This window comes from Ischnura elegans, chromosome 4 (assembly GCF_921293095.1).
Source record: "Ischnura elegans chromosome 4, ioIscEleg1.1, whole genome shotgun sequence".
Lineage (NCBI taxonomy): Eukaryota > Metazoa > Arthropoda > Insecta > Odonata > Coenagrionidae > Ischnura > Ischnura elegans.
Genome location: NC_060249.1, coordinates 100,080,344 through 100,105,272, shown reverse-complemented (window position 1 = coordinate 100,105,272; position 24,929 = coordinate 100,080,344). Strand labels below are relative to the sequence as shown.

Sequence of the window (24,929 nt, the reverse complement as noted above, 5' to 3'; positions counted from 1 at the left end):
ACTATTGGTATCACGATTTCCTTCTGTGGATAGAAAGATTGTGGGGAATGGAAAGAGAGGAAAGATTTATTTTAAGGTGAAAAGGTATTTAAGCAGATGGGAGAGCTTCCAAATGAGCTTTCCGCGCGTGGGTCGAGTAAACCAAACGAGAGGATTACTTGGAAAACATGTCCTGCATCCTCCGGTCGTAGAATCGTTCCACCCTTGACAGTGTATCCCATTCTTCAACAAGAGCCCCCTCTTTTTCACTAACCGCGAAATCTTCTGGGAGTCTGTACAGTTAAAGAGAATGTTACCACAAATATTGTAATCAGAGAATATTGAGATCATACGCGTAATAAGTACCACGTAACAAGACGATTGTAAGGTGAATTGTTTTCACATCATGGTCTCTAAATTAACCGTGAATGCTAGTTCGTCTCTTGGCCTGTGGGTAGTATAACTCATTGGGAGGGAATATATGCTGTTATTAGCTATATTTAATTTAATCTAATGACTTAGAAGTATTTAAAATATTTGAGTTGACATTGCCGCACTGATTTTTTTTCATCTTCAGTGTTAACGAGTAATATCGATTAGCATTCAGTGAACTTAGGTTAGGATAAAAAATACTATTTGGCATGTCGAATACATGGTTAAAGTAGATACTGCATGTGATATACCGATGCAAAATGCATGGTATAGCCTTTTGAAAGGGTATCGTCCTTCAGCAAACTTCGGGTTCCCTTTGATCTAGAATATTGAATTTTGCTATCCACTGTTGACAAAAGTGAGTAGGGATATAGAAGAGTGGCAGGCCAGTATAGATCAAGAATACAATGACAGAGGGTTGATCGTATGTCAGAGGCGGTTGTGACGTTGTTGGAAAGTAAAATGAAAAGACGGTATTTATGGCGCAATAGGGAGGTGATTTGGAGAGCATACATTAGAATGGGGCAAGACGGGAAAGGAACGTTAAAAGTGCAAGGATGGGAGATTCCAATATTTAAAAGTGCCCTGTGTTCATCCTGTGAAATAAAATTTATGTATTTAGATTTTTTCAAATTAACCTCCACTTTTCATGGAATAAGTAACGGAAATATAAGTAAAATATAGCATGGAGTTAACAGCTGTATTAGGTAAAAACTTTTTCAACACTCTTCAAGAATTTTTCTTTAGTTATTTGTATGTGAATATTTAAAATGTGAGCTATCGATTCGTATAATAACATTAAATTTATGTTAATGAATTAAAATTTAAGAGATAAGAAATTATTCAATGAAGTGTCAGTGAAAATAACGGAATAGGAATACAAGGGTAAAGTACGGTACAAATAATGAAGGAAATGAAAGAGAAGAAATTGTTAGGTGTGTAAATTGGCTAATTGGAGAATAGAAAGAACTTGATTCAATATTCTTCATTGTGCCTTAAAAAAAACTTTTCGCCGATTAAAAGAGGTTACGAGTTTTTGTCGAAAGAAACTTAGCCTGAGCTGGAAAAGGCACAAAATTGATCGTATTAACTGAAGTCATACAATACAACATTCAATTTTAAAACCTTTGTATTCTAAAAATAAACAAATAGAAAAACTACCCCAAAAGAAAAAAATTCGAAACTTCATTGGCAAAATGTGAATCCTTGACGCGTGCTTATTAATGACTGGGAATTCTATTAAAAAATATTTATGGCTCTTGCATTAAAAATCTAGCTAGTGATATCAATTTTATGTTACGGCGAAAAAATTACCCAAGGATGCATAAAATATTTGTAGGAAGAGGCTGTAATTGTTCAGGTTTCTAGGTGGCCCGCTCCTCAAGGAGTTCGCACTTGTGAAAAGGAAGAAAGAGAGAATAATCAGTGACACAAAATACACTAAGTCAATTGTTTTCAGTACTAAAATGAGGCTATGAGTTGCAGTAAATTAAGTTAAATCTGTTCTGCCAGCTGTACCAAGGGCCATGAATGGTACGAGAGTCGTTCAGTAACTCCTAATAATTTCCGGTAGATTACTCTCTTAGTGTCAAAAATTAATTTTTTCAGCAAGCAGCACTCTTGAATAGTTAGCTTATAGAGTTTTAGCTGTATCCATCCATTATTTTATTTTTGTGGCCGATTGTAGCGGACAACTTTCATTTTTTTTAATCGATAAAAGTGGGTTTCATGCGATGATCAAACACTTGTTTTTGAAATGGTTTACGCCGGAAGAAATCACAGCTTATTTGAATGAAGCTCATTGAAGTTCTATTGCTAAGTTTTTAATTATTTATATTTGAGTCAATGAATTTAACCTTGGACGTACATCCAAAAAATTAACAAAGTTTCGAATTCCTTGTCAAAGTGTCTATCGCCGAAATGATTAACAAAATCCACGATATGGCTTGAATAATTGTTTTCGTTATAGTTGAGGTCACAGGCATATCGCAATTGACAATCGATTTAAGTTTTTCTGAAAAAATTGGTACGAAAAAGCAATCGGAAACATGGCTGCCACGTTTTCTCACAGGGAGTAATCAACGAAATCGTGTGGTCAACTCTGACGGTGTTTTTGCACTTTTTCGCCGCAAACATGATGATTTTTATCATCCAAACATAACTGTTGATAAAATATGGATACATCACTAAAATTAGAAACAAGATTGCAGTGAAAACAATGGAATTTTGAAAGTGAAAGGGCTCCAAAGCAGGCGGAGACGATGAAATGGGCCGATCAGGTCTTGCCAACGAAATTTCAGTATGCACGCGGAGTAATCTACATCGATTATTTAGACAAGTGAAAATGATAAAAAGAAAGTATTATGGATCGTTATTGGACCAGATGGTGTCAGAAATTAAGAAAAATGTCCTCATTTGGAACAAAAATTTCCTCCGTCAACAAGACAATGCACAGTTTCACGTCCTTGCAATTTTAATGGCTATTATTTCGGAATTAAAGATCAAATTGTTTCAAGTGTCTCCGTATTAACATGATTTGGCCCACAGTTAAGTTTTCTCATTTCCCAACTTGAATAAATTGCTCGGCAGACAAAGGAGGAGGAGGAGGAGGTCATCGCCAAAACTAATGCCAATTTTGAGGAGATCCCGAAATTCTACTTTTTGGACGGCTAAAAATGCTTAGAAAAATGCTAATAAAAATATATGTGGAGCTGAAAAGAAACGTTGTTGAAAAATATTTTTTTAAATGACCCAATTTAATATGTTTTTATACCTTTTTCTGAAGATTTCAGCTTTTCTTTATTCAACGACCTTTGTAGGACTTAAATTCCAGCAAGTACTACGTCGTAATTTCAAATCTGAAGTCATCCTTTGGCATTTTCCACGCTGTTCTGCCAAGATTAAAAGACCAAAAAAATAGTTTATGGGCGCTATGCGTGGCGCATTCAGCCAACTGTCGCTAAGATTTTATCTGTAAACCTGTAGGTCCATAGGCAGATACTTCATCCACTTCATCACCGGAATGGTAATTAGTTAAATCAATTTCATTGCCTGATTTCATCGTAACCGCGGTTGCAGTGAATCCCATTTAAGGTGAAATTTGGACAATTTTTAAAAGCAGAGGAAAAATTCGTGCCTGGAACTCACAAGCATTACCATGCTGCGACGCATATGATTAAAATTTTACTGGTGCGTAAGTTATGAAGTTAGGCAATTCCCTATTGTATGGTAACCTTTGAAGGGAAAATTTTAAGGAGAAAATTTTCCAATAGTTCCCGTATTAACCGCATTCTATAGCCAAAACACTCTGTACTTCTTACCACTACTCCACTTCCTTCTCGCTGGCCAGACAGTCGACTCATCCACCTCATTATTTTTTTTTGCCATACATGCAGACATACGCACAGTGGTGATATCGCTCTTTTTAATTTACATTTCCATTTTTTGCTGTAAATATTTACAAATATTTTTCAGTAAAAATTTCCTGCAACAAAGGATGTTACATTATGAAGTTGTTTTTCAGAGAGAAGCGGCGGCAGACATGGAATGTAATTGTATCGAAAACTGGAGTGCCAGTGGATTGATGCTCCTATGCTATTCGGTCTCCTCAGCGAATGTATCGCGGGCAGTCGCTACAAAGGGGAAATTTCTTGGTTGGGGGGATATAGGATTGGAATTAAGACAATTTAGACTTTATAACCATCTTGTCCCGCAACCTATCATAAGGTTGTATCAATACTCAAATCTTCTAATAAAGATTATATATATGTTATCGTTCTCGGCGAACGGTTGTGAAGGGAGAGGTAGGAACAGGAACTATATGTAGGGTGATAATTCTCTAATATAGGGTGTTAGAGAAGTATAAAGGTTATGTGGTTAAAACTCATTGTTTTTATTCTTGACGAGCGCTTATTCCTGCAGGAATAAATGTAGATGATTCTCTGAGATGGGAACTCAGCGTAGGATGGTGATCTGTTTGAAAGAGTGAATTACGGTATGGGACCTAGATTATTAAATATCTGGAGCAATTTTAGCTTATATCATTCCTGAAGATTATTTTCAGTGGATGATGAGCAAGGTAGATGAGAAGTTAGATGTTGGCCAATAATAAGTAGGACCACACGCGATTTAAATATAAAGTTTTAAAATACTTACGTGGGTTGATTTGTGTTAATTTACCGGGTGTACAATGTAGTATTAACCTATAATTAACTAACCTTATTCATGAAGCAATGTCACGTAAGGCAGTGGCTCTATTTTAATAGCGGGATGTTATTTATGATTATTTTTTTATTTAGAAAAGTTTTAAGTGACTTTTTAAAGACAGATGTTAGTCTTGTATTTCTCTCACTGATCTGTGTCTCCGAAAGTTAGAAAAAATATGGATACCATCAGTTAAAGGATATATCCAGACAATGGGTAAATAATCAGATATGTGCTCGTTCAAAAATACTCTTCCCACTGGGAATGTATCGTGTATATTGAATAGGCGGTTGGTGAAAAAACGGCGAATTTTGTGATTTTTGGTAGTCAGTCCGCATCAGGGTTGGATTTTCCTCGCATAATGATGCCCATTCCTTATCTATCACTTTGTGGTAAAACGAGACTGAATTAAGACAGCGAACTAGACCGGCTAAATTCTTAGCTCGTGAACGTGAAATTTATCAATCCGTGGGCACATGGTTCCGTACTTCAATTAGAGCGCTTTGAACAGCACCACCCCGGGCGTTATGCCGATCCCAGATCCATCTGCCGGCTGGTAATTGAACTTTCACGCTGTTTAGTCTCTCACAACTCCACCGGGCTGCCTCCCCTCCGTTTACTCTTCCCTTCCCTCCACTCCTCTCTTAAACAGCATCCATGAATGAAGGAAGCCCGAGGAGCATTGAAATCGCGAAAGTTTTGACGTCCGTCGTTATTGGGTTGATAGCTTACGACACCATCAATCATGGGGGCGCTAAGGCCCTTTTCAACCCTCCGGGCTGGCGTGTCTTCGGGCCAAGGGGGGAGGCCCGGACTCATTTCGATGCGGGAATGTGGGAAAAGGACTGTATGTTGGGAATTAGGTGCAATGGAGAGCTTCTTGCCGTCGCTTGGAATGCTTCGTGTGAGAACCAAAAGCGTAATTTGTTGGTTATGAGACCACATTTCTTCTTAAGCTGTTGGTTTTCATGGAATGATTTATTAGACCTATTGCAAGTTTTGGTCCCGGTATTTTGGCACGGAGACTGTAAATTTATTTGAAAAAAATCTGCACCATTTTTATATTGTATATAAATTATTTGGATATGAAATTGAGGGCTTCTTGCCGTCACTTGGGATGCTTCGTGCTAGAATCAAGAGCGTAATATGATGGTTACGAGACCGCATTTCTTCTTTAACCATTAGCTTTCATGGATTGATTTTTTAGAGCTATTGCTAGTTGCGTCGCGATATTTTGGCATAGCGGTTTTTAATTATTACAACAAATTCTGCACCATTTTTATATTTATATAAATTAATTGGATATGGATATTTGGATATCAAAGAAATATTTTTATGCCTACGGTGTCGTAAAAAATAAAAAAAAGTGTACTTTTTGGAAGTCATTGATCAACAGATACTGGTGACGAATGAAGTCAGTGGCCGTTTTTCAAAATTCTCTATTTTATAAATCTTTATATTGATTTCATTCTTTTGTTCATAATACTTTATAAAAGAGAACAGTCCCCAATTATTTTTCGCTTCACAATTAACGGTCACATTTTCTCTCGTTAAATGCCTTTAGAATAACACATTTGTGCTAATAGCAATGAAGAGGCTTTGTAACTAAACTGTCATTCATTGTAATTATGGAGACCTTTCACCTCGTCATAGCTTCCAATTTAGATTAAACATTTTTGAGCATATAATCAATTTTGTATTGTTTGAATATATTGAGATTTGTCACGAATTAAGTGAAACCAAATAATTTTCCACGTATTTTTTATTTTATCGATCAATACATTTCGATACATCATAGCGCAATCATGAGGTTAGGTGAAAATATTCTGTCAGATAAATAGTGCCTTCGGTTGCATATCATGAATATATAGGTCTGCCGATAAAAGATGGAGTAGGAGGAAGTGGTACTTTTGGTCGGTTGAATTGTAGCGTTGGACTTAAAGATGAAGTTACGGGAGATGAAATGCATAGTAGCTTTTAGAGTAACTGTCACTCTGAGTGTTTTTTTCAACATTTTTCACTATATCCAGCTGCTCAAGGATGGTCCAGCTACTGCGCCGTGGCTCTAAAAAAAAATCTCCATTTTAGACCCAAAGGCGGACTAATGGATGTCCTTGAGGCCACCCCCTTCTCAACCCCTCTCATCCGTCCCTTTACTCGCCGGCCTACATGCACTCGTACATGAACCGCTAACGAAGAAATTCGTATTTCATTCTAGAACATCTTTATGGCAATGCTGTGGCGTCTTGAAATGAATTTTGCAGAAAAAGTAAGAACCCTGGAAAAGAAGGAAGTGTGTTTTTCCTTTTTAACACGATTGTTATGATTTAAAGAATATTTGTATATTTTTAGCTGATATAATTTAATTTATAAATAATTCTACCAGTAAAAATCGCTCGAATGCCTAAAAAAGTATGTTCCAAAAGAAAAATTTCTTTAATAAAAACTTCTCTGCATGTTTCGAATCTAGGAAATGAATTTTCTCCAAAGATTAAAGACCTACCCTAACAATGGTGTCACTTTTTATATTGGCAATCCATGATTTTACCTAATTCTTTCAAACCTGAAGGGAGTAGATTCTTTCATCCCATTCGTGCATTAAATAATGTTTTTACGTTTCTATTTAAATCCTTTAAAATAATATCTTCTTTAAATATTTTCTTTTACATATGTAGGTGGTAGAAGTACTTCTAAAGCACATAAGTGAGGGATCATTGTTTGAGTACATGCGAGGGAGTGTAAGGTTAATCTTTTATAATTTTCACAAACAATTTTTTAGTGTAATATGTAATTTTATACTTTTATGGTAGATAAATTAAAAATAAAAATACTTTGAGAGTGATCAATGCTTCTATCATATCTATAAAATGTAATTATTTACATTTTCCAAACGTATATCTCATCATTCCCATAATTTGTTTTTAAATGTTAATAATTACTTTCATTGAAATTTGGGTTCCAAATTTCATTCATTCCAAAGAAATAGCAAGAAATGAAAAATATGTGGCACGTTTACCTGCACAATGTACTGTATGTAATGCATGCTTCAACGAATGCATTTTATGGATAGCATTTCGGATTTAAATTTTGTTGAAAGCTATGCGCGGTTCATGCATGATGCGAACTCAAAGTTCCTTACATTTTTAAAAATTCTGTGCCATCTCTCTGATCTTTGCTGTATATATTTTACGGAAGGATTTGCGTGCAAGATTTGCACGTGCAGAGTTTTTCTTAAGAAATAATACTGTATTTAGGCGAAGAAAGTTACATTTTATAATGCTCATCATTTCCTTCGAAAAATTATTTTATTTCCTTGAAAATTCTGCCTTTAATACAGGATTATATTGCACGTTGGTCTTAAATATCTTTTTCATTTTCGGTATTGGGTGGACGTGTGGTTGCTTGGAGATACTTCTTCAATTAATTTTTTGCTCCAAAAGTTTAGTCCCATTAACTGTCACCAATTTTTGAAAAGAACCAGTTGTTATAAATTTGATAATTTGAATTCCATCATCACTCATATTTTGCCAAGCCTTGTGAATCAGTTAGAGAGCCGTAGATGATCCAAAATATGAGGCGCTAAATCTGTTTTGATGCTGCGTTGTTACAATTATATTTGAAAGCAAGAATAAAGGATGCCTCAAGGAAATAAATGATATTAATATAATATGCCCGTGATACTACCGGTTCAAATAAAAAATAAAATAGGTCAAAATGCGCATCTGTTATGTATCTTAAAAAGTATGTACTATTTTTATTCTCATTGGAGCGTGTGGTAGTAACCCGGGAACCGAAGGGTACTGGTTATGAATCTGCGGGCTCGGGTTCATTTCGGTGGTGGCGCAGATATTTCAGCTGTAGTCTGATCACTGTTTGGGTGTGTCTTGTGGCGGGATAGTTCTAGGGCAGCGTTGTCGTACTATGGGACGTTTAGCCCTGGTTCCGTTGTCACCTTTAATTAGAAGAGGTCTAATGCCCATGCCAGGATTTCCTTACAGCATTCCATCCCCACCCCACTATAATGGTGAAAATAACATGAACTGTTTGTTTGTGCTAAGGTGCAAATACTTATCTACCGCGTCACGGAGCCGTTTTGTGCCGCCCAAAAGGCTGGTGTTGCAGGGCCGAAACTAGCCTTACGCTATCTGACGAAAAACAAATTGAAAATAATGAGGTACAGGAAAATAAATGTGAAATAAAGAAAATAAGAAAAGGGAAAAGGAATAAATGAAGGAGTCGGTAGAAATGAGGTAAGGGAAATCCTGCCTGACATTTGGCTCCACTGACCTCAGCACCACTGACCACTATAGCAGTCACGTCCCAGTAGGGCTTCAAGGGCAAATTATTATTGATGCTGTGTTCGATGCATTCCAACAGCAAATTAAATTTTAGTCACTACTATCAGTATTAATTGGTTTTCGTTTGAATGGATACTATGGACCTCCTTAACAATCTGCTCATGAGTTGCCTTAAGCCCTTAATATTATTATAACTTTAAAAAATACTAATGCATGATAGTTTGCTAAATTTTGGAATTAAATTGGGGTTGTGATTCCATTTATTGCGAATATCATTCTTTTATGATGTCGTTATCTTATGCTGTTATCTGGCGATGTATGCATTGTAGTTTTTAACATTTGGAAATCAATTAGCTAACTGTTGTACTCACCGCGTGAATATAAATGCAATAATTTTGTTATACATATTACTTCGTAGTAATTATTGAGCTTCATCAATGTGGCTACAATAATCTATTTTATGAAGATTTAGCAGCTTTTGAATTTTATAGATTTTAACGTTTTAAGAGCTATGGCAAATAAACTTTACCAATAGGTATGTCCGCTCATGAATTGATACCAAGCGCATATTTTTTTATATTATGTGGCAGTGATGATTGGAGGCACTGATACAATGTACGACCATCAGTTTTTAGGCATGAAAAAGATTTTCTCATTTCACATCGTTAAACTTCCTATATTAATCTTTAACCAAATCTCCAGGTTTCGACGAAGAAAGCCGCTAGTTTTATTCGAACTTAGGCATTATCTGTGTTCTGCAATTGAAAATACGAGGCAGTCGCGTTGCGTGTGATATTCGTCTCGACGCCTTATTCACTCACTGTGTACAACCCGCACGCTAGTTCCGATTACAGACCGCATGGATGCCCATCACAGACACGCTAACCCTCATATCTTTACCTTAATCAGCGTCTCATTCTAAAGGTTAACGAGAGGGCGTGCATTGAAGGGCTTAAAGTCACTCCAAAGCCATTTAAAAAATCAACAGCGAATAAAGTGAGAGTAGAGGAAGGAAACCTGCAAAAAGGAACGGTAGAGGAGGTATTGGAATAGAATAAAAGATAGTAATCCCATTCAGTTTCGTCAATCTTACAACTTTTGCTCCAACGAAGGCTATGGGAGTTTTTGGGGTGCCGAATTCACTCTATTTGGTTCTAATTAACGTTTTTAATTATACATCGGAACATCAGGTCGCTTTGGGAAAAAATAAGTTGACTGTTCTCCTCACTGTATTATCCTGACGGTTTATGAGTATCATCTGCAAAGAATATCTTGAGCCTCGTTGGGTTGGGTATGTATCTAATCCTTGAACTTATACTTCACCAAAACCCCAGTGCCTGCCTGATAAGGCAAAATATTTGTTGCACTATCGCAAAAATCATCTTCATGCATAGAATGTTTGGTCGAAATTTTTAGTAATGATACCGGTTGTGAAGAAAAAGCTACTATCACTTAAAAACAGCAGGGACAATATGTTCTCATTTTTAAAGACATTAGGCTCTGCAATAAATTATCTTTTTTTATAGCGTAAATTTCCTTGACCTAAGGTCTGTCAAAACATTTCCGGAATAATTGCTTAGATCTTTGAACGGAATATACAACATTGCTAATTAAAAGGCAGCCTATTAAATTGACGTTGCTTTACACTTTTAAACTACTCAAACGAACGTGCTATAAGTTTCGTCAAAAATACTTTATGTGAGTTAGCAATTTACGCTGAAGTAAGAAGGCACTATTAAACATGTGCTACTGCTTCCCGTGACAAGGTTGGTTGCCGGAAAGTTGCTGTTTTGGAAATTATTCCAATTCTGACTCAAACGGCGCTCATTTATTTTACAATCCATACCTTTGGTGGTATTTAAGGATTTTTTTCTCTTGAATTGAATGAAATTTATTGCCGTTACAACATTTCAAAGGCCTTCTCATTTTTTCTAGCCAAGTCATTTTCATGGAATGAAAAGTTGGTATTATTAGTAATTACTGAAAAATGAGGAATGAAAAATGAAAACAGTTGAATTGTTATCTTCATCTCTTATAACACGTAATTAAAAAAATAAATTTACCTTTGATTGTGAGAATGCTATGCCATTGTTAATCGAGTGAACTTATTTATTCTTTTGCTAATCTGATGGTTTCCAGAAACTGAGGTCATTAGGATCGTTTTTTGTAAACTATATAAAATTTTCATTCTAAATCTAACTATATCGTATTACCATGCTTATACCATTACTGCTTCAATGCTTGATTTCGCCCAGTTCATTAAAGCGACCATTTGATCACCTGTAATCTTTCATTGACGAGAGGAAAATGTATATGATCAAAAGGTAGATGCAAAAGGCAAGTAAAAGGAGCGTTTAGAGAGGATAATATTTCAAAGATATCCTTTTATCTCGTCTCATAATTTTAAATTACATTATAATGACCCCATAAGATGACCTTGAACGGAAAGAGTATCGGACTTGCTTTTTATCCAATCGCCGTTGTGACGGGAAAATTCCCTTAATTGAATTATTTTCTTTCATGACAAGTTTTTTCTTCCCAGGAAGATCCTCGTTATTCAAATTGCCTTTTAAATCTATTTTTTTTCCAGAAAAATTTAATAACATTTGGATTTTATTCCCATTATTTTGCGACCTTATTACTCTGGCACAAGCAATTGAGAGGCATTTTATTTAATTCTTCATAAATCACCCATGATTTGAAAAAGATTTTCCCTCTTTTTAATTGCTGAAGTCTTTGGTAATTTAATGGTGGAAATCAATACATTACTCCAACCGATATTTTTCACTGTATTTTCACTACATTTTACGCCACATTTGTTGCATCTGCCTAATATTTTTATCGCTATATTTTATGTAGCTTATTAATTAAGTACTTCTATTTCCTTTTATTATTTATGAACTAATAGTGTTTCCATGTATTCTGGTATTTTTGTGGGTGTCATGCACTCACGATTTAATGAGCTGATGGGAAAAATATCAAGAATCTTACGAGACACGATCTCAAGCGTTACTTCGTGGAATTTCTTCGTCGTTGAATAAAATCAAGTAAAATTACTTCATTACCCCTGGTCGTGCTATTTAAAATAAAGTGTGGAATAAAACAAAGTAATTTTATTATTTTGGTTCTATTCTATGATCAAGAATCTTATTATTATGTAATGGACCGCCGAGAGAGATATATTTAGGCTAAAATTATGTTCCAATATTGAATCCTACTTTCTATCACTTGTCATTTACTATTTCTTTTTTTCTTCATTAAAAGCAATAATTGGCCTTTTTTAATCGGCTACAATTAATTGCCTACAAAGTTGAGCAAATAGCAATAAGCAGTAGAAAATTCTATACAAAAGTGATGCCTCTGTTTACTTTTCGATGAATACCAACTTTTGAAAAACTTTTTTCTTTTTATTGTTCAGTCTCTGACACGGAAGCGTCGTGAAGGCCTCGTGCGAGAATGCAATGAAAAGAAATGAACACTTATATGAATCTCCGTTTACGGCGAAGTGAGGACCACAGCTGCCTGATCATGAGAATTGCTCGGTAAACACGTGAAAACTTTCCGCATCACTCTGAAGCGAGAATTAAATTTGCATAAAAAAATAGAAGCAGAGGCGCGGTTATATGGCCAGGAATATTGGGAAGGAGGCAGAGAGGGAGGGAGATTTAAAAAAAAGCAAAACACTCTCGCCTGCCTCGCAAACAATCCGAGGCAACCCGATAGGTGGAGCGGGCACAAAAAGTTGTCTTAAAAGAGTGCTATTAAAACAACACGAAACCCGCGGAGGACGGAGCGGAATGGGAAGCGTGTGCAATAAAATAATGTTGATGGGGTTGCGTGATGCGGAAAATTTGTAAGTTGGTAGGAGTGAAGGGAGATACAGAGTGGGGAAATGTTTTCCAACTTGCGAATGCAACACCTTTTATGTGGCTGTATTTGTTTTCGTAAGACGTGCCAACAACATTTTGATAGCCGTGGAAAAAATGATGCTTAATTTCGTAGCCTATTCCATGTAATTTTATTATGTCCAAAGACATACATCTGGGTGTTATATTAATATGTTTTCCTGTCCGGGGCTATGGATAAACGTTTTGCCAGAACTCAGGCTCTTTTAATGACTCAGATATTTGTTGAAGATGCTGGTGAGACATACTTGTTTTTGTAGCTAGATATACCTAATTGGATCAATTCGGTCGATAATGGGTACCATTTGGTGGTATATCATATCGTACGGATTTTGTTTTATTTTTAGAGAGTGACTATGATTTGCGAGTAAGTAAAATATTTTTCATTCAATCAAATGTGAATATTATCTGACGGCCAGTGGTTGGTGGTAATTATATGTATTGTTTTACATGCATCCTGCAGTTTTCAGGTTTTGCTATCATTGTCGTGCCCTGGTAATTGAATGAAAGCGACTTAAAATCACCTTCAATTTTCCGCATTGTTATATTTATTCAGAAATGTCTCCAAGCTAGTTAAAATTGAAAAAAATGTGCATTAAATCCTATGCTAACATGAAAAGTGGTAGCGATAATGCTTGAAAAAGCTTATCATGCTAGAGTCTCCCCCATATAACTTATCGATGTACTTGTAAGTAAAATTAAGAAGTTTTTTCCGTGTAACGTGAACAATATCGATCATACTATAATGCATCATGCTTATTCCACTGAATATCGATAACTGAGTGTCCACGGACCGGCCATCGGAAGTCAAGTGAAAGCTGAAAATTGGCTGGTCAACTAAAATCGACAGTGAACCACCGGTCGATCGATCAATGTTTATTGAAAGAAAGTTGCCAGTTCCCATGGTTATTCAACGATATATAGTTGAAACCGTGGCCTGTTCCTTTCTACCATGGGGACTTGATAGCCTAAATTGCCAATAGATCAAGTCTTGCGGTGATGTGCTGCTGGTGATAAAATGAATACGGGAAGGGGAGAGCTACATTCGGTGACGGTAACGATGGGGGCCTCCCTTACTCCTCCGAACACATCCGAAGAGACCCGCTCTCATTCTGCACCGCTATTCTCCTGCCACCCGCAGCAGAGTCGACCACGAGCGCCCTTTTCTCGCTGTGCGCTCCGGCATCACTGCGCGAAGATTGATACTGGGTGCAAAAAGCGTAGGAGATGGAGGAGGGGACGTTAAATGGAGGTGGAGAGGGAATAATATGGGAAAGAACACGCGGACTGAGTAGTGAATCTTTTATAACTATAACATGCATGTATTCCTACTTTTAATAGTATTCCTGGATTCCAGTGCTCGGTTACTAAGATGGTATCTTCATGGACGTACACTATAAGTTAAGTACTTGATTAATAGCATTGAATCTTAAATTCTCAGAATTAAATAGGGAAGGAAAAAAACCTTTGGATTTATCCACTTTCACTTTTAAATATTTACTTGAAATATTTGCTCATTAAACTCTCCTGAACGCATCAATTTTAGAGGGGCAAAAAACTTTGAAATTATTGTCTTCAACCTACTTTGTCCACTTTGTCATTACATAAATGAGAGTACCTAGTGGTGATATCTTATTTCCTACATACACAAATTGCTTTTTTTACTGCTTAAAAAATCTGATCACCCCCTGGTGAGACCAGTTTAGCGGGGATCACGCGATCATTTTTTCATGTCAATGTTACGATTATTTTAAGCACCAAGAAAGCGCAATCTCAGACACTAATCTGTAAATTCTTACGTATGTTAGGTTTTTGATTTTATTTCATTGTTATTATGGTTTCAAGCAATGCCTGTATCGCTGACACGTAAATAGTGCTCACAGAATTACAGAGACCTTTCTTTTATGTATGTCTTCATACTACTCTGGTGGAACAGAAGCGTAGAAGCTGAAATAGTAGCATGATAAGGAGGCAGATAAGAAGAGGTACAGGAAATGGATAGGAGAAGACGAGATAGTGGAGATAACAAGTATGCAGTAGAACAATTTTGCACTCGTACATTTTGAGGATTTTGTCAGTGCCTAATTCTCGGAAGTGGCATGATATATTGTAATCTGGAGGCGGACAGTTGGCGAGGCTAAATACCATCTAGAGTATAAATGGCCATGGGAGTAAGTAAGTGAGCTTATGCTTGGAAAAGTCAACGCACAACCTGGTATGAACGCCTACTCTGTGATCCGTTGCACCGTCGCGAGGAGACTGACACAGGGTGCAATGGCTGCGAGGGCGGTAGATTCGAGAGGGAGTGTGGAGGGATGGAGGAGGGGGGGGAAGTGGGGAGGGGAGGTCCGTCCCTTCCCCTTCTCCCATCCCTCCCCCGATCTCTTACAATTAGACTCGAGCCATGTTTGTTTTGATGCATGTCAAGCTGTGGAAAGATACGATAACAATCTTTAAAACATCTATGACTTTAATAATAACAAACTAAACTCTACTAAGAGCCTCTTAGTTTTACTAAAATATTTGTAGCCACCGCGCTTATGGGATAAATTTTAGAAAAGTGTAAACTCATACATTCTCCGCAGTATGATGCATATAAGGTTATGTAGCCATTTTTGTGATTGGCTAATGAAGAAAAGTCCGAGACTTACATTTATTCCAGTAGCACATACTTATCTTGACTCAAAAGTGCTTACGTCTACGTGAACCCCTACTTTCTGAAAGAATTGATTAAGTTTGAGGACTATGAAGATTGGTTTCTTTTTGATGGTAGGTACTTAACTAAACCTCGACAGAAAAACGTCCATGCTAAATCTAGCAAGAACCCCTACTCTCTAATTTATTGAATTATTAATGTATTAACTTATTTATTCCAGTAGGTACCACCGAAAATAGCACCAATGACCTTATGCATCGGGGTTTTCAATTTAGCTATTAAACGAACGCGAACAGCCGTGCCATGGTCAGGAACAACCAAACCGCGAAATCCTAAACCTCTTCTGTGGTTGGAAACAACTTAACCCCTTAGCCCTTAGGCCAGCAAAAATGCCATGGGGAATATAAGGTTCTTTTTTAATTTTGATATTACCTGCTTTTGAAGCAAACAAAAGGCCCTATGAAAACAAATCTGGACAAAAAACCTTGACGGAGGGTGACCGAAAAAAGATAGAATGATGAGGTGTTCATTGATGTGTGGAGAATGGGAGTCAGCGAGGAGGATGCAGTAGATAGGAGGGATTGGAGGCAGACTGTTGGCGAGGCTAAATACCATCTAGAGTATAAATGGCCATGGGAGTAAGTAAGTGATCTTTTGCTTGGAAAAGTCAACGCACAACCTGGTATGAATGCCTACTCTGTGATCCGTTGCACCGTCGCGAGGAGACTGACACAGGGTGCAAAGGCTGCGGGGGCGGTAGATTCGAGAGGGAGTGTGGAGGGGTGGAGGAGGGGGGGAAGTGGGGAGGGGAGGTCCGTCCCTTCCCCTTCTCCCATCCCTCCCCCGTCGTGCACTCCATCTCCACATTCGCTCCTCGGCGCTCGACCGCTCCGCTCCCCTTCCGATAGAACACACTCTCGTGTGAGGAAGCCCGAAATCTCGTGAGAGGAGCCCGCGCGCAAGTTTTCGCCGCCTTCCCCCCAAGTTCGCCTCTCCCTTTCACATGGAAATCTCGGAGTCCTGAAAGTGGCCCATAAATTCGCGTGGAGAGGAGACTGGCGTGATACACACCGAACAGAACTGGTTTCGAAACCCTTTTTTATTTCCATCCCTTCTTTTCCGTGCCCACTGCGTGCATCGAGCAAACTTATCCGGGGCCGCGCTCGAAACTTGGTTAGCCGCCTCACGTTCTCAAGTTCCGGCCTGCTTCCGCCAGGCCGTACACTTCGACTTCGGCGCTTTGTTCGTTCCCTTCGATCGTGTTGACACTTAACTTTTATCCCAGTTGTCCTCACGATTGAAACTGGAGAGTGGTGGAACGTTCCTGGGTCGCGAAAGGGAATAAACTTCTCCAGCTGTCGTTTTTAAAGTTAGGTGCCACCTTTCAGGTCGGGTTACCACTCTGATTTTGTTTTAACAGACGATTTTTTCCGGGTTGAATATTCGTGTTTTATTTGAAAGTGATGTTTTATATATAAGTGTGCTTTCAGTGTTTTAGTGTGCCTTACTAGGTTATTCTAACAATTATTCTTTGGCTCTAACGAGGAATACAGAGTCAGTGAAGTGAAGCAAAATTAACATTTTTATATTGCCCTGGAGGAAGAATAAATGCTTGGAGCTGCCAAGAGATCAATGAAACCGGTTTCGAGATAAATGAAATTGCCGTCGGTAAAAGTACTGTCGTGTTACTTGAGAAAAACTTCTGTTAATCTCTCTCTATGCAGTGAAGGACTGTGATCTCTGGACATCCTGGGAGTTTTTTTTGTGACAAAGTTTCTGGAATTCGAATGAAAACGAATTTTTTGTTATCCCGAGGGAGGACTCTTTTGATGTGATGGTACTTTCCTTTTGCTAGCTAGAGTCATTGTTTTTCCTAGTTAAAGGGGTCACAAGAAAAGCAGAACTAGTAATACATCCTTGCGGGTACATCGCACCAAGGAGCCTTCACGCCTCCATTTTTAAGCGAAGAAAACACCCTGGTTTTGCTACTCAAGACCGAAGTGTGGTTCGTTTTTGAGGATATAGAGGATTAGAAGGACCAAAAACCAGGATAGCCCTCCGGAAACGAAGCTCCCCGCAGCAGCGGAAGCAACAGTACTTTACTCACCTGTGTGTGGGGGGGCGCGATGGGCAACTCCGTGCACAGCCGCATCACGAGGGGTGACTCGGAGGGCTCCCCAAGGTCCCTCCGGAACAAGTCTCTGGCGGAGGGGGCGGACGCAGCCGACAAGGGCGAGTCGGAGAACGGGCCGAGCGGCAAGGGGCAGCCGGGAGAGGCGGAGTTGTCGGTGAGGCCGGAGCCGCTCACCGAGGAGCAGGTGGAGATGCTGCGGGAGAACTGGAAGGAGTTGGAAGCGAACATTGCGCGAGTGGGGGTGATCACGTTCATCAGGTGAGGGGAAGGCTTCTTTCTCTCTCTCTCTCTCCCTTCCTGCTTCTGTCTCTTTTCGTCCACCCCTCTTTAAGCATCTCTCTCCCTGCCACGCGTACGACAAAGGATGGCACAGTGCATGTCAACATCATGGCTCGCGATTATAAAGGGCTCTACTCGGAAGGGTCTAAGATTTCAAGGAGAACCGCTTATTGCTAGCTTCTCCAAATGAAAGTAAATTATTTCAGTACGCTAAAGTATCGCACAGTGTATTTCAGCACTCGCGTTAAGGCTCGCGAGATCGAAGGCATCATTCGGATGAGTCTATGTTCTAAAAAAGAAATGCTTATTGCTAGCTTTTCAGTATAGTTCAGAATCCAGGAGTCTATGATTTTTTCGAAAGTAATTTTTTTTTATTATGCCCATGCATCGCACAGTGCATTCCATCAATCGCGTTAGGGCTGTTGAGATTGAAGGCTCTATTCGGACCGGTCAATGCTTTCATAGCTGGATTTTATGTAAGATTTTGACTCAAAAGTCTAGGAGTTTTTCGAAAGGAAAATTATTTTAGGTCTTTAGCTTGAGATGTTTTGAAGAGAGTATCATGACAAACTTACCTGTGTTTGTTATTACAGTGTTTTTTACACGTTTTTGATTGCAATTATTTATATCAGTTCTTGTGTAAATTTATTGCACTTGATTGATGAAATCAATTAGAGAGGTGAAATGCTATCGGACCTATGAGGGCAAATGGGGTGGAAATGAATGCATAATCCAATTCGCATTCGCAAGCTAATGTTTTATTGATGTATACAACTGAAGTTGCTGTTAAACGGCATTTTTAGGCACCAAGTGTTGTACCTGAAAATAAGTGAAGGGTAAAATTAATTCTACGCATAATTCATAAAATAGATCTTGAAAGCTTAAAGTTTATGCATTGGTACTTAACATTAATTTAAAATTTCATTAACTTTGAGTTAGGTGTTCCCAAATCATAGAAATAACTGCCCCATTGTATTCACTCTTATTTATTTATCATCGTCTACCTGTTTCAATGATAAAACTTCGTTTTAAAAATGCAGCTAAAACGAGGTCATTTATTAATGGTACTTAAAAATTTCACCAAATATAATCAACACAAGCATCATTTCGAAGTATCAAGTGTTTTGTAGTATATCTAAAGCTGTATATAGAGAAATGTCAGCCGTCGCAAATTAAAAGTTAAGTGTGCAGTTGATAGCTCCCCATCTGCAATTTTTCGGAAAATATACGCGTTAAAATTTAATAGAATCTTGTTAATCATTATAATTTTTGGTCAAATGAGGGATATCCCTGAATTTATCTAAGACCTCATTGACTGGCCACCAAGTGAGAGAGATTTAAGACAATTTTCTATTGTGATTTTGCACCGTGGAAATTATTCAATCATTGTTTCAACTTAAAGGTTTTTAAGTTTATTCAAAAGAGTATTTTTAAAGTTTGCGTACATAGTTTGTAAATTAAGTTGGTTGAAACAATTGTTTTTTATAGCGGTATAGGTGTTATCGTTAGTTCTAACAGGTAAAAAGTATTATTGCAAGAGCAAGGATGGATATATCTTGAAAAGTCCCACATTTCGAACCGGAAGGATTTTGCCTAAGGCCCACCGTAATATCCCCAGTAAGCGATGCATTTTGCTCTCTACGACCATTAATGGTGTGAAAATGGTTAAGAGTGTTACCTTATTCTTTTACGAATCGATAATGTGTAACGCTTTATGGTGATTTGTCTGAAAGAGAGAGCCAGTCGAAAACTCCTGTCCATGAGTAGACTATCCTTGTAAATTTGCAGCTATTTTTGTTTTTACGGAATATAATTAGTAGTTTGACATTAAAGAGTTCGTAATTGATACCAATACTATTTACTTTAGTTATATTATGATAAATTTAACTACTACCTCCTTTTTGTGAGATTTATATTATATTCTCTCACTAAGAGCAGCAGCCGGCATAAAAAAACAGGTTGGAATATATGTTCGGTTCACTAGCCATGCGTAGTCTTTGAATGATTAATATTTAGTATCACAAAAGATGCATTTACACTTAGCGAAGGTAACTCAATTTTTTAATGATATTTTGGCTGTGTGCTGTTAAAAACAAAAGACATTCAAATAGCTAGATAGCATCAATAATTTGTAATATTTTGGTAGAAAATATTTCACTCTTTCGATCTCATTTGTAGAATTAATTATGTCCACTCAATTAGAACATCTCATTATACGGCATGGATTGAGCCAATGGGTTTATTTCCTATTCGCATTATTGCTGAGAACATTGTTGAGAGTTATACCCTAATGCTATTTGACATTATGATTTAAGTAAGGATGATAGGGTATATATAAGCCATATTGCTGTATGCGGAGTCATATAAATAACGATGAAGGAGGAACCGGGAAATTAAAGCTGTCACAACAGTCTCATAAGTGCCATCCAATTCTCTCTGCGGCCTCTCCGATTCCTGGAACACACTACTTTTGTGATGTGAATTACAGGTAAGAATATAATTGAGGAATCTGCTGAAACATTTTTTTCCTTATGTAATCAAAAACTTTTTATCCATATGGTTTTATAATTGGTACATTAAATTTCCACTGCCTCATAAATTAGTACCCTAAAATGGTCAAAATCTCTCTAATTTTGCAAAGGGGTAATCGGGGTATTTTTTCGGTTCTCTATCCATGTGTTATCTTTGATTGAGTAGTTTTCAGAGCCACAGAGCCCGTATTAACCCTTAGCGGAGATTGGGGTATTATATAATAATACGGTCAAAAAGTAGTCTTATTTGCCCTCAAAATGACCATAAGCTATTGGTGGATAAAGAAACTACTTTCATCGCCGTGCGTAATCTTCCTCTTGTAATAAATCCAGACTGTATTTTCGTGCTGAAAAATTTGATTTTTTACTTTTCATAGGTCGACGTCATATTTTCAGGACGAATGAAAAACACTGAAAGCTATTTTTTATGCTACCTTAGAATGCCACGTGCCTATAATGTACTTATGATATCCTGAAGGATTAGTGTTATAGTCGGTTTATTTCGCTCCAAGGTGTATTTATACTAGATTTTGAAAATTGATGGAGTGGAATAGCTTTAGGTTAAATGTATTCTGCATGTCACATATAGTTTTATTTTTTGTTGGAATCATACCCATAATTAGCCTTTATAATTTTTAATTACTTTATTGGTGAACGTTATTAAGTACTCTATCTATTTATTCTAACGGTTTCCTTAGAATAATTTGGAATATTGAAAACGTGCTCATCATTGCCAAATTTATATTTGACGCCAAATGAAAATTATTGATATGTCTTTTCACTCTTTTTAAAATCTTAAGATAGTGGAAGTTAAAATGCATTCAAGGTCTGGAATATGATTATACGGATACTAAGCTTCCTATTCAACACTCATTGAAAAAAGTCATAGAGATAAATTTAGAAATATTTAACAACTCTCTAATATTGGGTAGAAACAGGTTGAGAGCAAAATCAATTATTAACCTCTGGTTTGATTGTTTCACTTTTTCATCTCCGGTTTATCAATTTTTTCTACGACGCAATTTGTCTAAATCCCAAACTGGAAGTTACCACATTAAATATATCAAGTTAATTGTTTTTACGTGGCAACAGGTTTCAAAATCATGAATTTAGGATGATAAGTTGAGTTCAAGTAGACTGCTCATTGAAAAATGGGCATAGTAGCCTAGACCGGTAAATAATATGAACATCATGAATATCGAGGCAAATATTTCTGCTATTATTTTAATCTATTTCCTTGTGCATCAGCCGTAGAGAGCCTTCAGGTGGTAGAGAGATTGTTTCCGGGGTGACTTAGTAGTTTTTGGAGGTGGTCGGGGGTAGGAATTAGAGAATTACTGGGTAGTAATGGAATGAGCAAACTTCGTTCATTTCAGAACGTGGTGAGAATGAATATCCCACCACATACGGCGCGGGAGGGATGGGGTAGAACCGAAAGGTATCGGGCCGTTAACGGCTGAATCTGATGCTGCTCTTAAGAGGATGAGGCAAGAGAATTGGACGGGAAAAGAGGAAGCCCCTTTGATTCTGAGCCAATATAAGGAAGGAGGAGAGTAGATAATCAGGGATCTGGCATCATTGACGAAATCACATTTCCAGAGCAAGCTCCTTCAGTTAAACTTATGTCTATTGGTGAGAGCATATTTTTATGTGAATTATCGTTTCATTCAAAATTTCCAGAGCAAGCTCCCTCAGTTAAACTTATGTCTATTGGTGAGAGTATATTTATATGTGAATTATCGTAGTTCATAAAAAACTTGATAACTTGATACACTGTTTTTTTATTTTATGAAACGCGTATGTGATTTTATTTATCCTCATTGTGAAAATGTTATGGACATGTATTCATCAAAAAGCAATTTTAATAGATATTGAGGTATTTAAAACGATATGATCCGGGTAACAGATATACCTTAGCTATGATTTTTTCCATGTCAGTGCTTGATTATGCTCTCAGAATAAAAATAATTTGGAAATTTTTATCGGGGTCCCATGAGCTACCGTCAACCTTTTTTTACTCTTCGATGTTTTTCTCCACTTGTTTACGAGGCATTCAACACGGAACCTCGCGTAGACTGATGCGTAAAACAAGTTTATGGAAATAGAGCCGGCTTTCTTCCGTATAATGTCAAATGAAACGTGTATATTGTAAGCAATCTCTTTTTCATAAATTAATACAGCTTAAATGTGTTTCGTCGAAACTTTGACGAGTTTTTCTTAAGGAATAAGGGCAGTAGGATACCACGTGTGACTGATTTGTTTTCGCGTTTCCTAATTTCCAACGCCTCGTGTAATAAGTACGCGGGGAACACGCGAAAAAACATCACCAACAGCTACAAACGCTTGCCGGGCTCGGAGGCGGGTTCCGCCTTGGTAAGTTTTCCCGGTCCAAGGCATGGCTGTTCGTGTACGTTTACTTGTTACATTTGTTGAATACTCCGGTATAAAATGGCCAACAAGAGCTGTATCAGGTGGTTTGAGAATAAAATACAAAAAATAAAATGAACCGCGAGAGCTTTAACGAAAAAAAATAAGCTCAGCAATGCTCGGAAAGTGACCCGGAAACAGACGAGGCATCACATCCTACCTAATGGATGATACCATGGACTACTTCGAGGCTGGCGAGTAATTAACCCTGAAGATAGTGGTATTCTGCTTCGTTGTAGTTTCAACTGCGCATCCGTTGGGAGACTTGAGAACTGTTATTACAAACATTCGCTGGGATAACTTGAGAGCGTATATCAAACCTCTTTTAACTTTGAAGGTACTTTAGGAAAGGACTTCTAACCAGTTTATTTATCGGAAAGGGAAAGGAAAACATATTCTGTCACCAAAGGGAAACGCTTGGAAAGCCCACGGGGATTAATTGTGCCTCTTCGCCGCCATTTCGGCGCCGCTCGTATTCGATGTCGTAGTAATTGATTTTTGAAAGGCCCTTCTTGTGCTGTTCGCGCGCAAGATGCTGCTGCTACGCCCGAGCAATTTTACAACTCTCAAAGACTATCTATCCCCGTAGCTCCTGGTGCGTGACGGGTGGATTTATTTCCGCGGGCGAGCGCGGTGGGTATGGCTGTTGCCGTTTCTTCGGCTTCAACGGTGTGCGTTGCTCGAGCGGCGAACATTACTGCGGGTAAATTATTCCCGCCAGCACGATCTTCCTAAAGTTAATGGCTCCGAGAGAGCTGCGGCCCTTCGGAGAAAACAACAAACCATCGCGAGGAGAGCGGTGGTAAATCGCTGGGTGCGCTGTCCTTTGCCGCGCGCGAAGATGGATAAGACGTCTGAAATGCGTGAGTTTATACGAGAGAGAGCATGAGTATTTGGGAGATGGCTATTGCTCCGTCGTATAAGCTTTAATTTTCGTCTCTATAAATGTTATTTCTCACCTAGTTAGTAGTCATACAAATAGGTACATAGTTTCATGACGCATACTCTCAACTGACGCACCCTCCGTCCAAGGAATAAAATAGTCATAACTTATTGAGCCTCCATTTTTATCGAAACAATTAGCATTTTCGATTCATTTCTAAACCCTACGTAAGGCGTTTTCTCACTTTTAAAGTTGGTTTTCCCCAGATTTGTAGGTTGTTTCATCACTTCTAAACCAAAAAAGGCCTTCTGTTTTTCCAAATTGAGCTATTTTTTGGTGAGCGAGGTGACAGGCATTATATAAAGGTTGAGAATTGGACACATTTTTGAAATTTTCTCTGGTAGTTAAAATAAAAGGACCAGAATTGAAAATAGAATTCATTTCTTCATATTTAGCTGTAAATTGGGTCTTTATTGCCTTAAATCTCTTTTTGCATATTTCATTTTGGTAATTAGTACATCTGTGTGATTCTGTTAGATGCTGATTTGTTGCCAGCCCTGCGAGGTTTGGTAACAAATCTCTTTTAATTTTCATAATATACCTCATTTCAGTCTTTTTTTGTGTTCTTTCGTTTATTGTAGACTTTACGTAATCAAATTGTATTAAACAAAGATTGGCTATTTCAACCCTAGCACATTATTTTCACTCTATGGCCCTCTATAATACGACAAGAACAATTTCAGCCACGACTAATAGTATACATAAAGCGTATATATGGCAGCCCGTTTTGACACAGGCAATTTAATTCTGCAGAGAAAATGAATTAATGAAATTACTTTTTTTTCTCTTGCATTCATTTGCGAATCTTTGGAATGGTTACATCTACTTAGTTGTTTTAATGTATTAGTTTTTATTCAAAAATTCAGCATGAAAGGCAATCGTTTTTAATATTAACTACACGTCAATAAGGAAGTATTTTTTTAAACTTTGATGTCTTCTCGGTTACAATTCATAAAAAATTAATGCATGCTGTCACATCGTCATGAATCCAGAAGTTGTTATGTACGTTGAAAGCGTAAACGCTTTTCGGGAATCGAAAGATGATGAAACAGTGAGCAGCGTTAAGATTAGTGTCACGAGTGAATGGATAATGCATGAAGCGTTGTCGAGCGCTTCCTCGTTCCCATGCCGCCATGCAAATC

At 37.7% G+C, this 24,929-nt stretch overlaps 1 protein-coding gene across 2 annotated transcripts in view; it reads left to right on the top strand.

Annotated features, from left to right (window-relative positions):
* The window catches only part of LOC124157836 (non-symbiotic hemoglobin 1-like), a 484,660-nt gene that overhangs the window by 264,325 nt on the left and 195,406 nt on the right, over window positions 1-24,929 (top strand). Inside the window, exon 1 of one of the 2 annotated variants that reach the window (XM_046532870.1) lies at window positions 16,355-17,865. The exons of the other annotated variant lie outside the window; for it this stretch is intronic. Coding sequence (XP_046388826.1) covers window positions 17,600-17,865 — 266 coding nt within the window. The 5' untranslated portion in view covers window positions 16,355-17,599. Of the gene's footprint in view, window positions 1-16,354; window positions 17,866-24,929 lie in introns of those variants that run through there. 2 annotated transcript variants of the gene reach the window in all.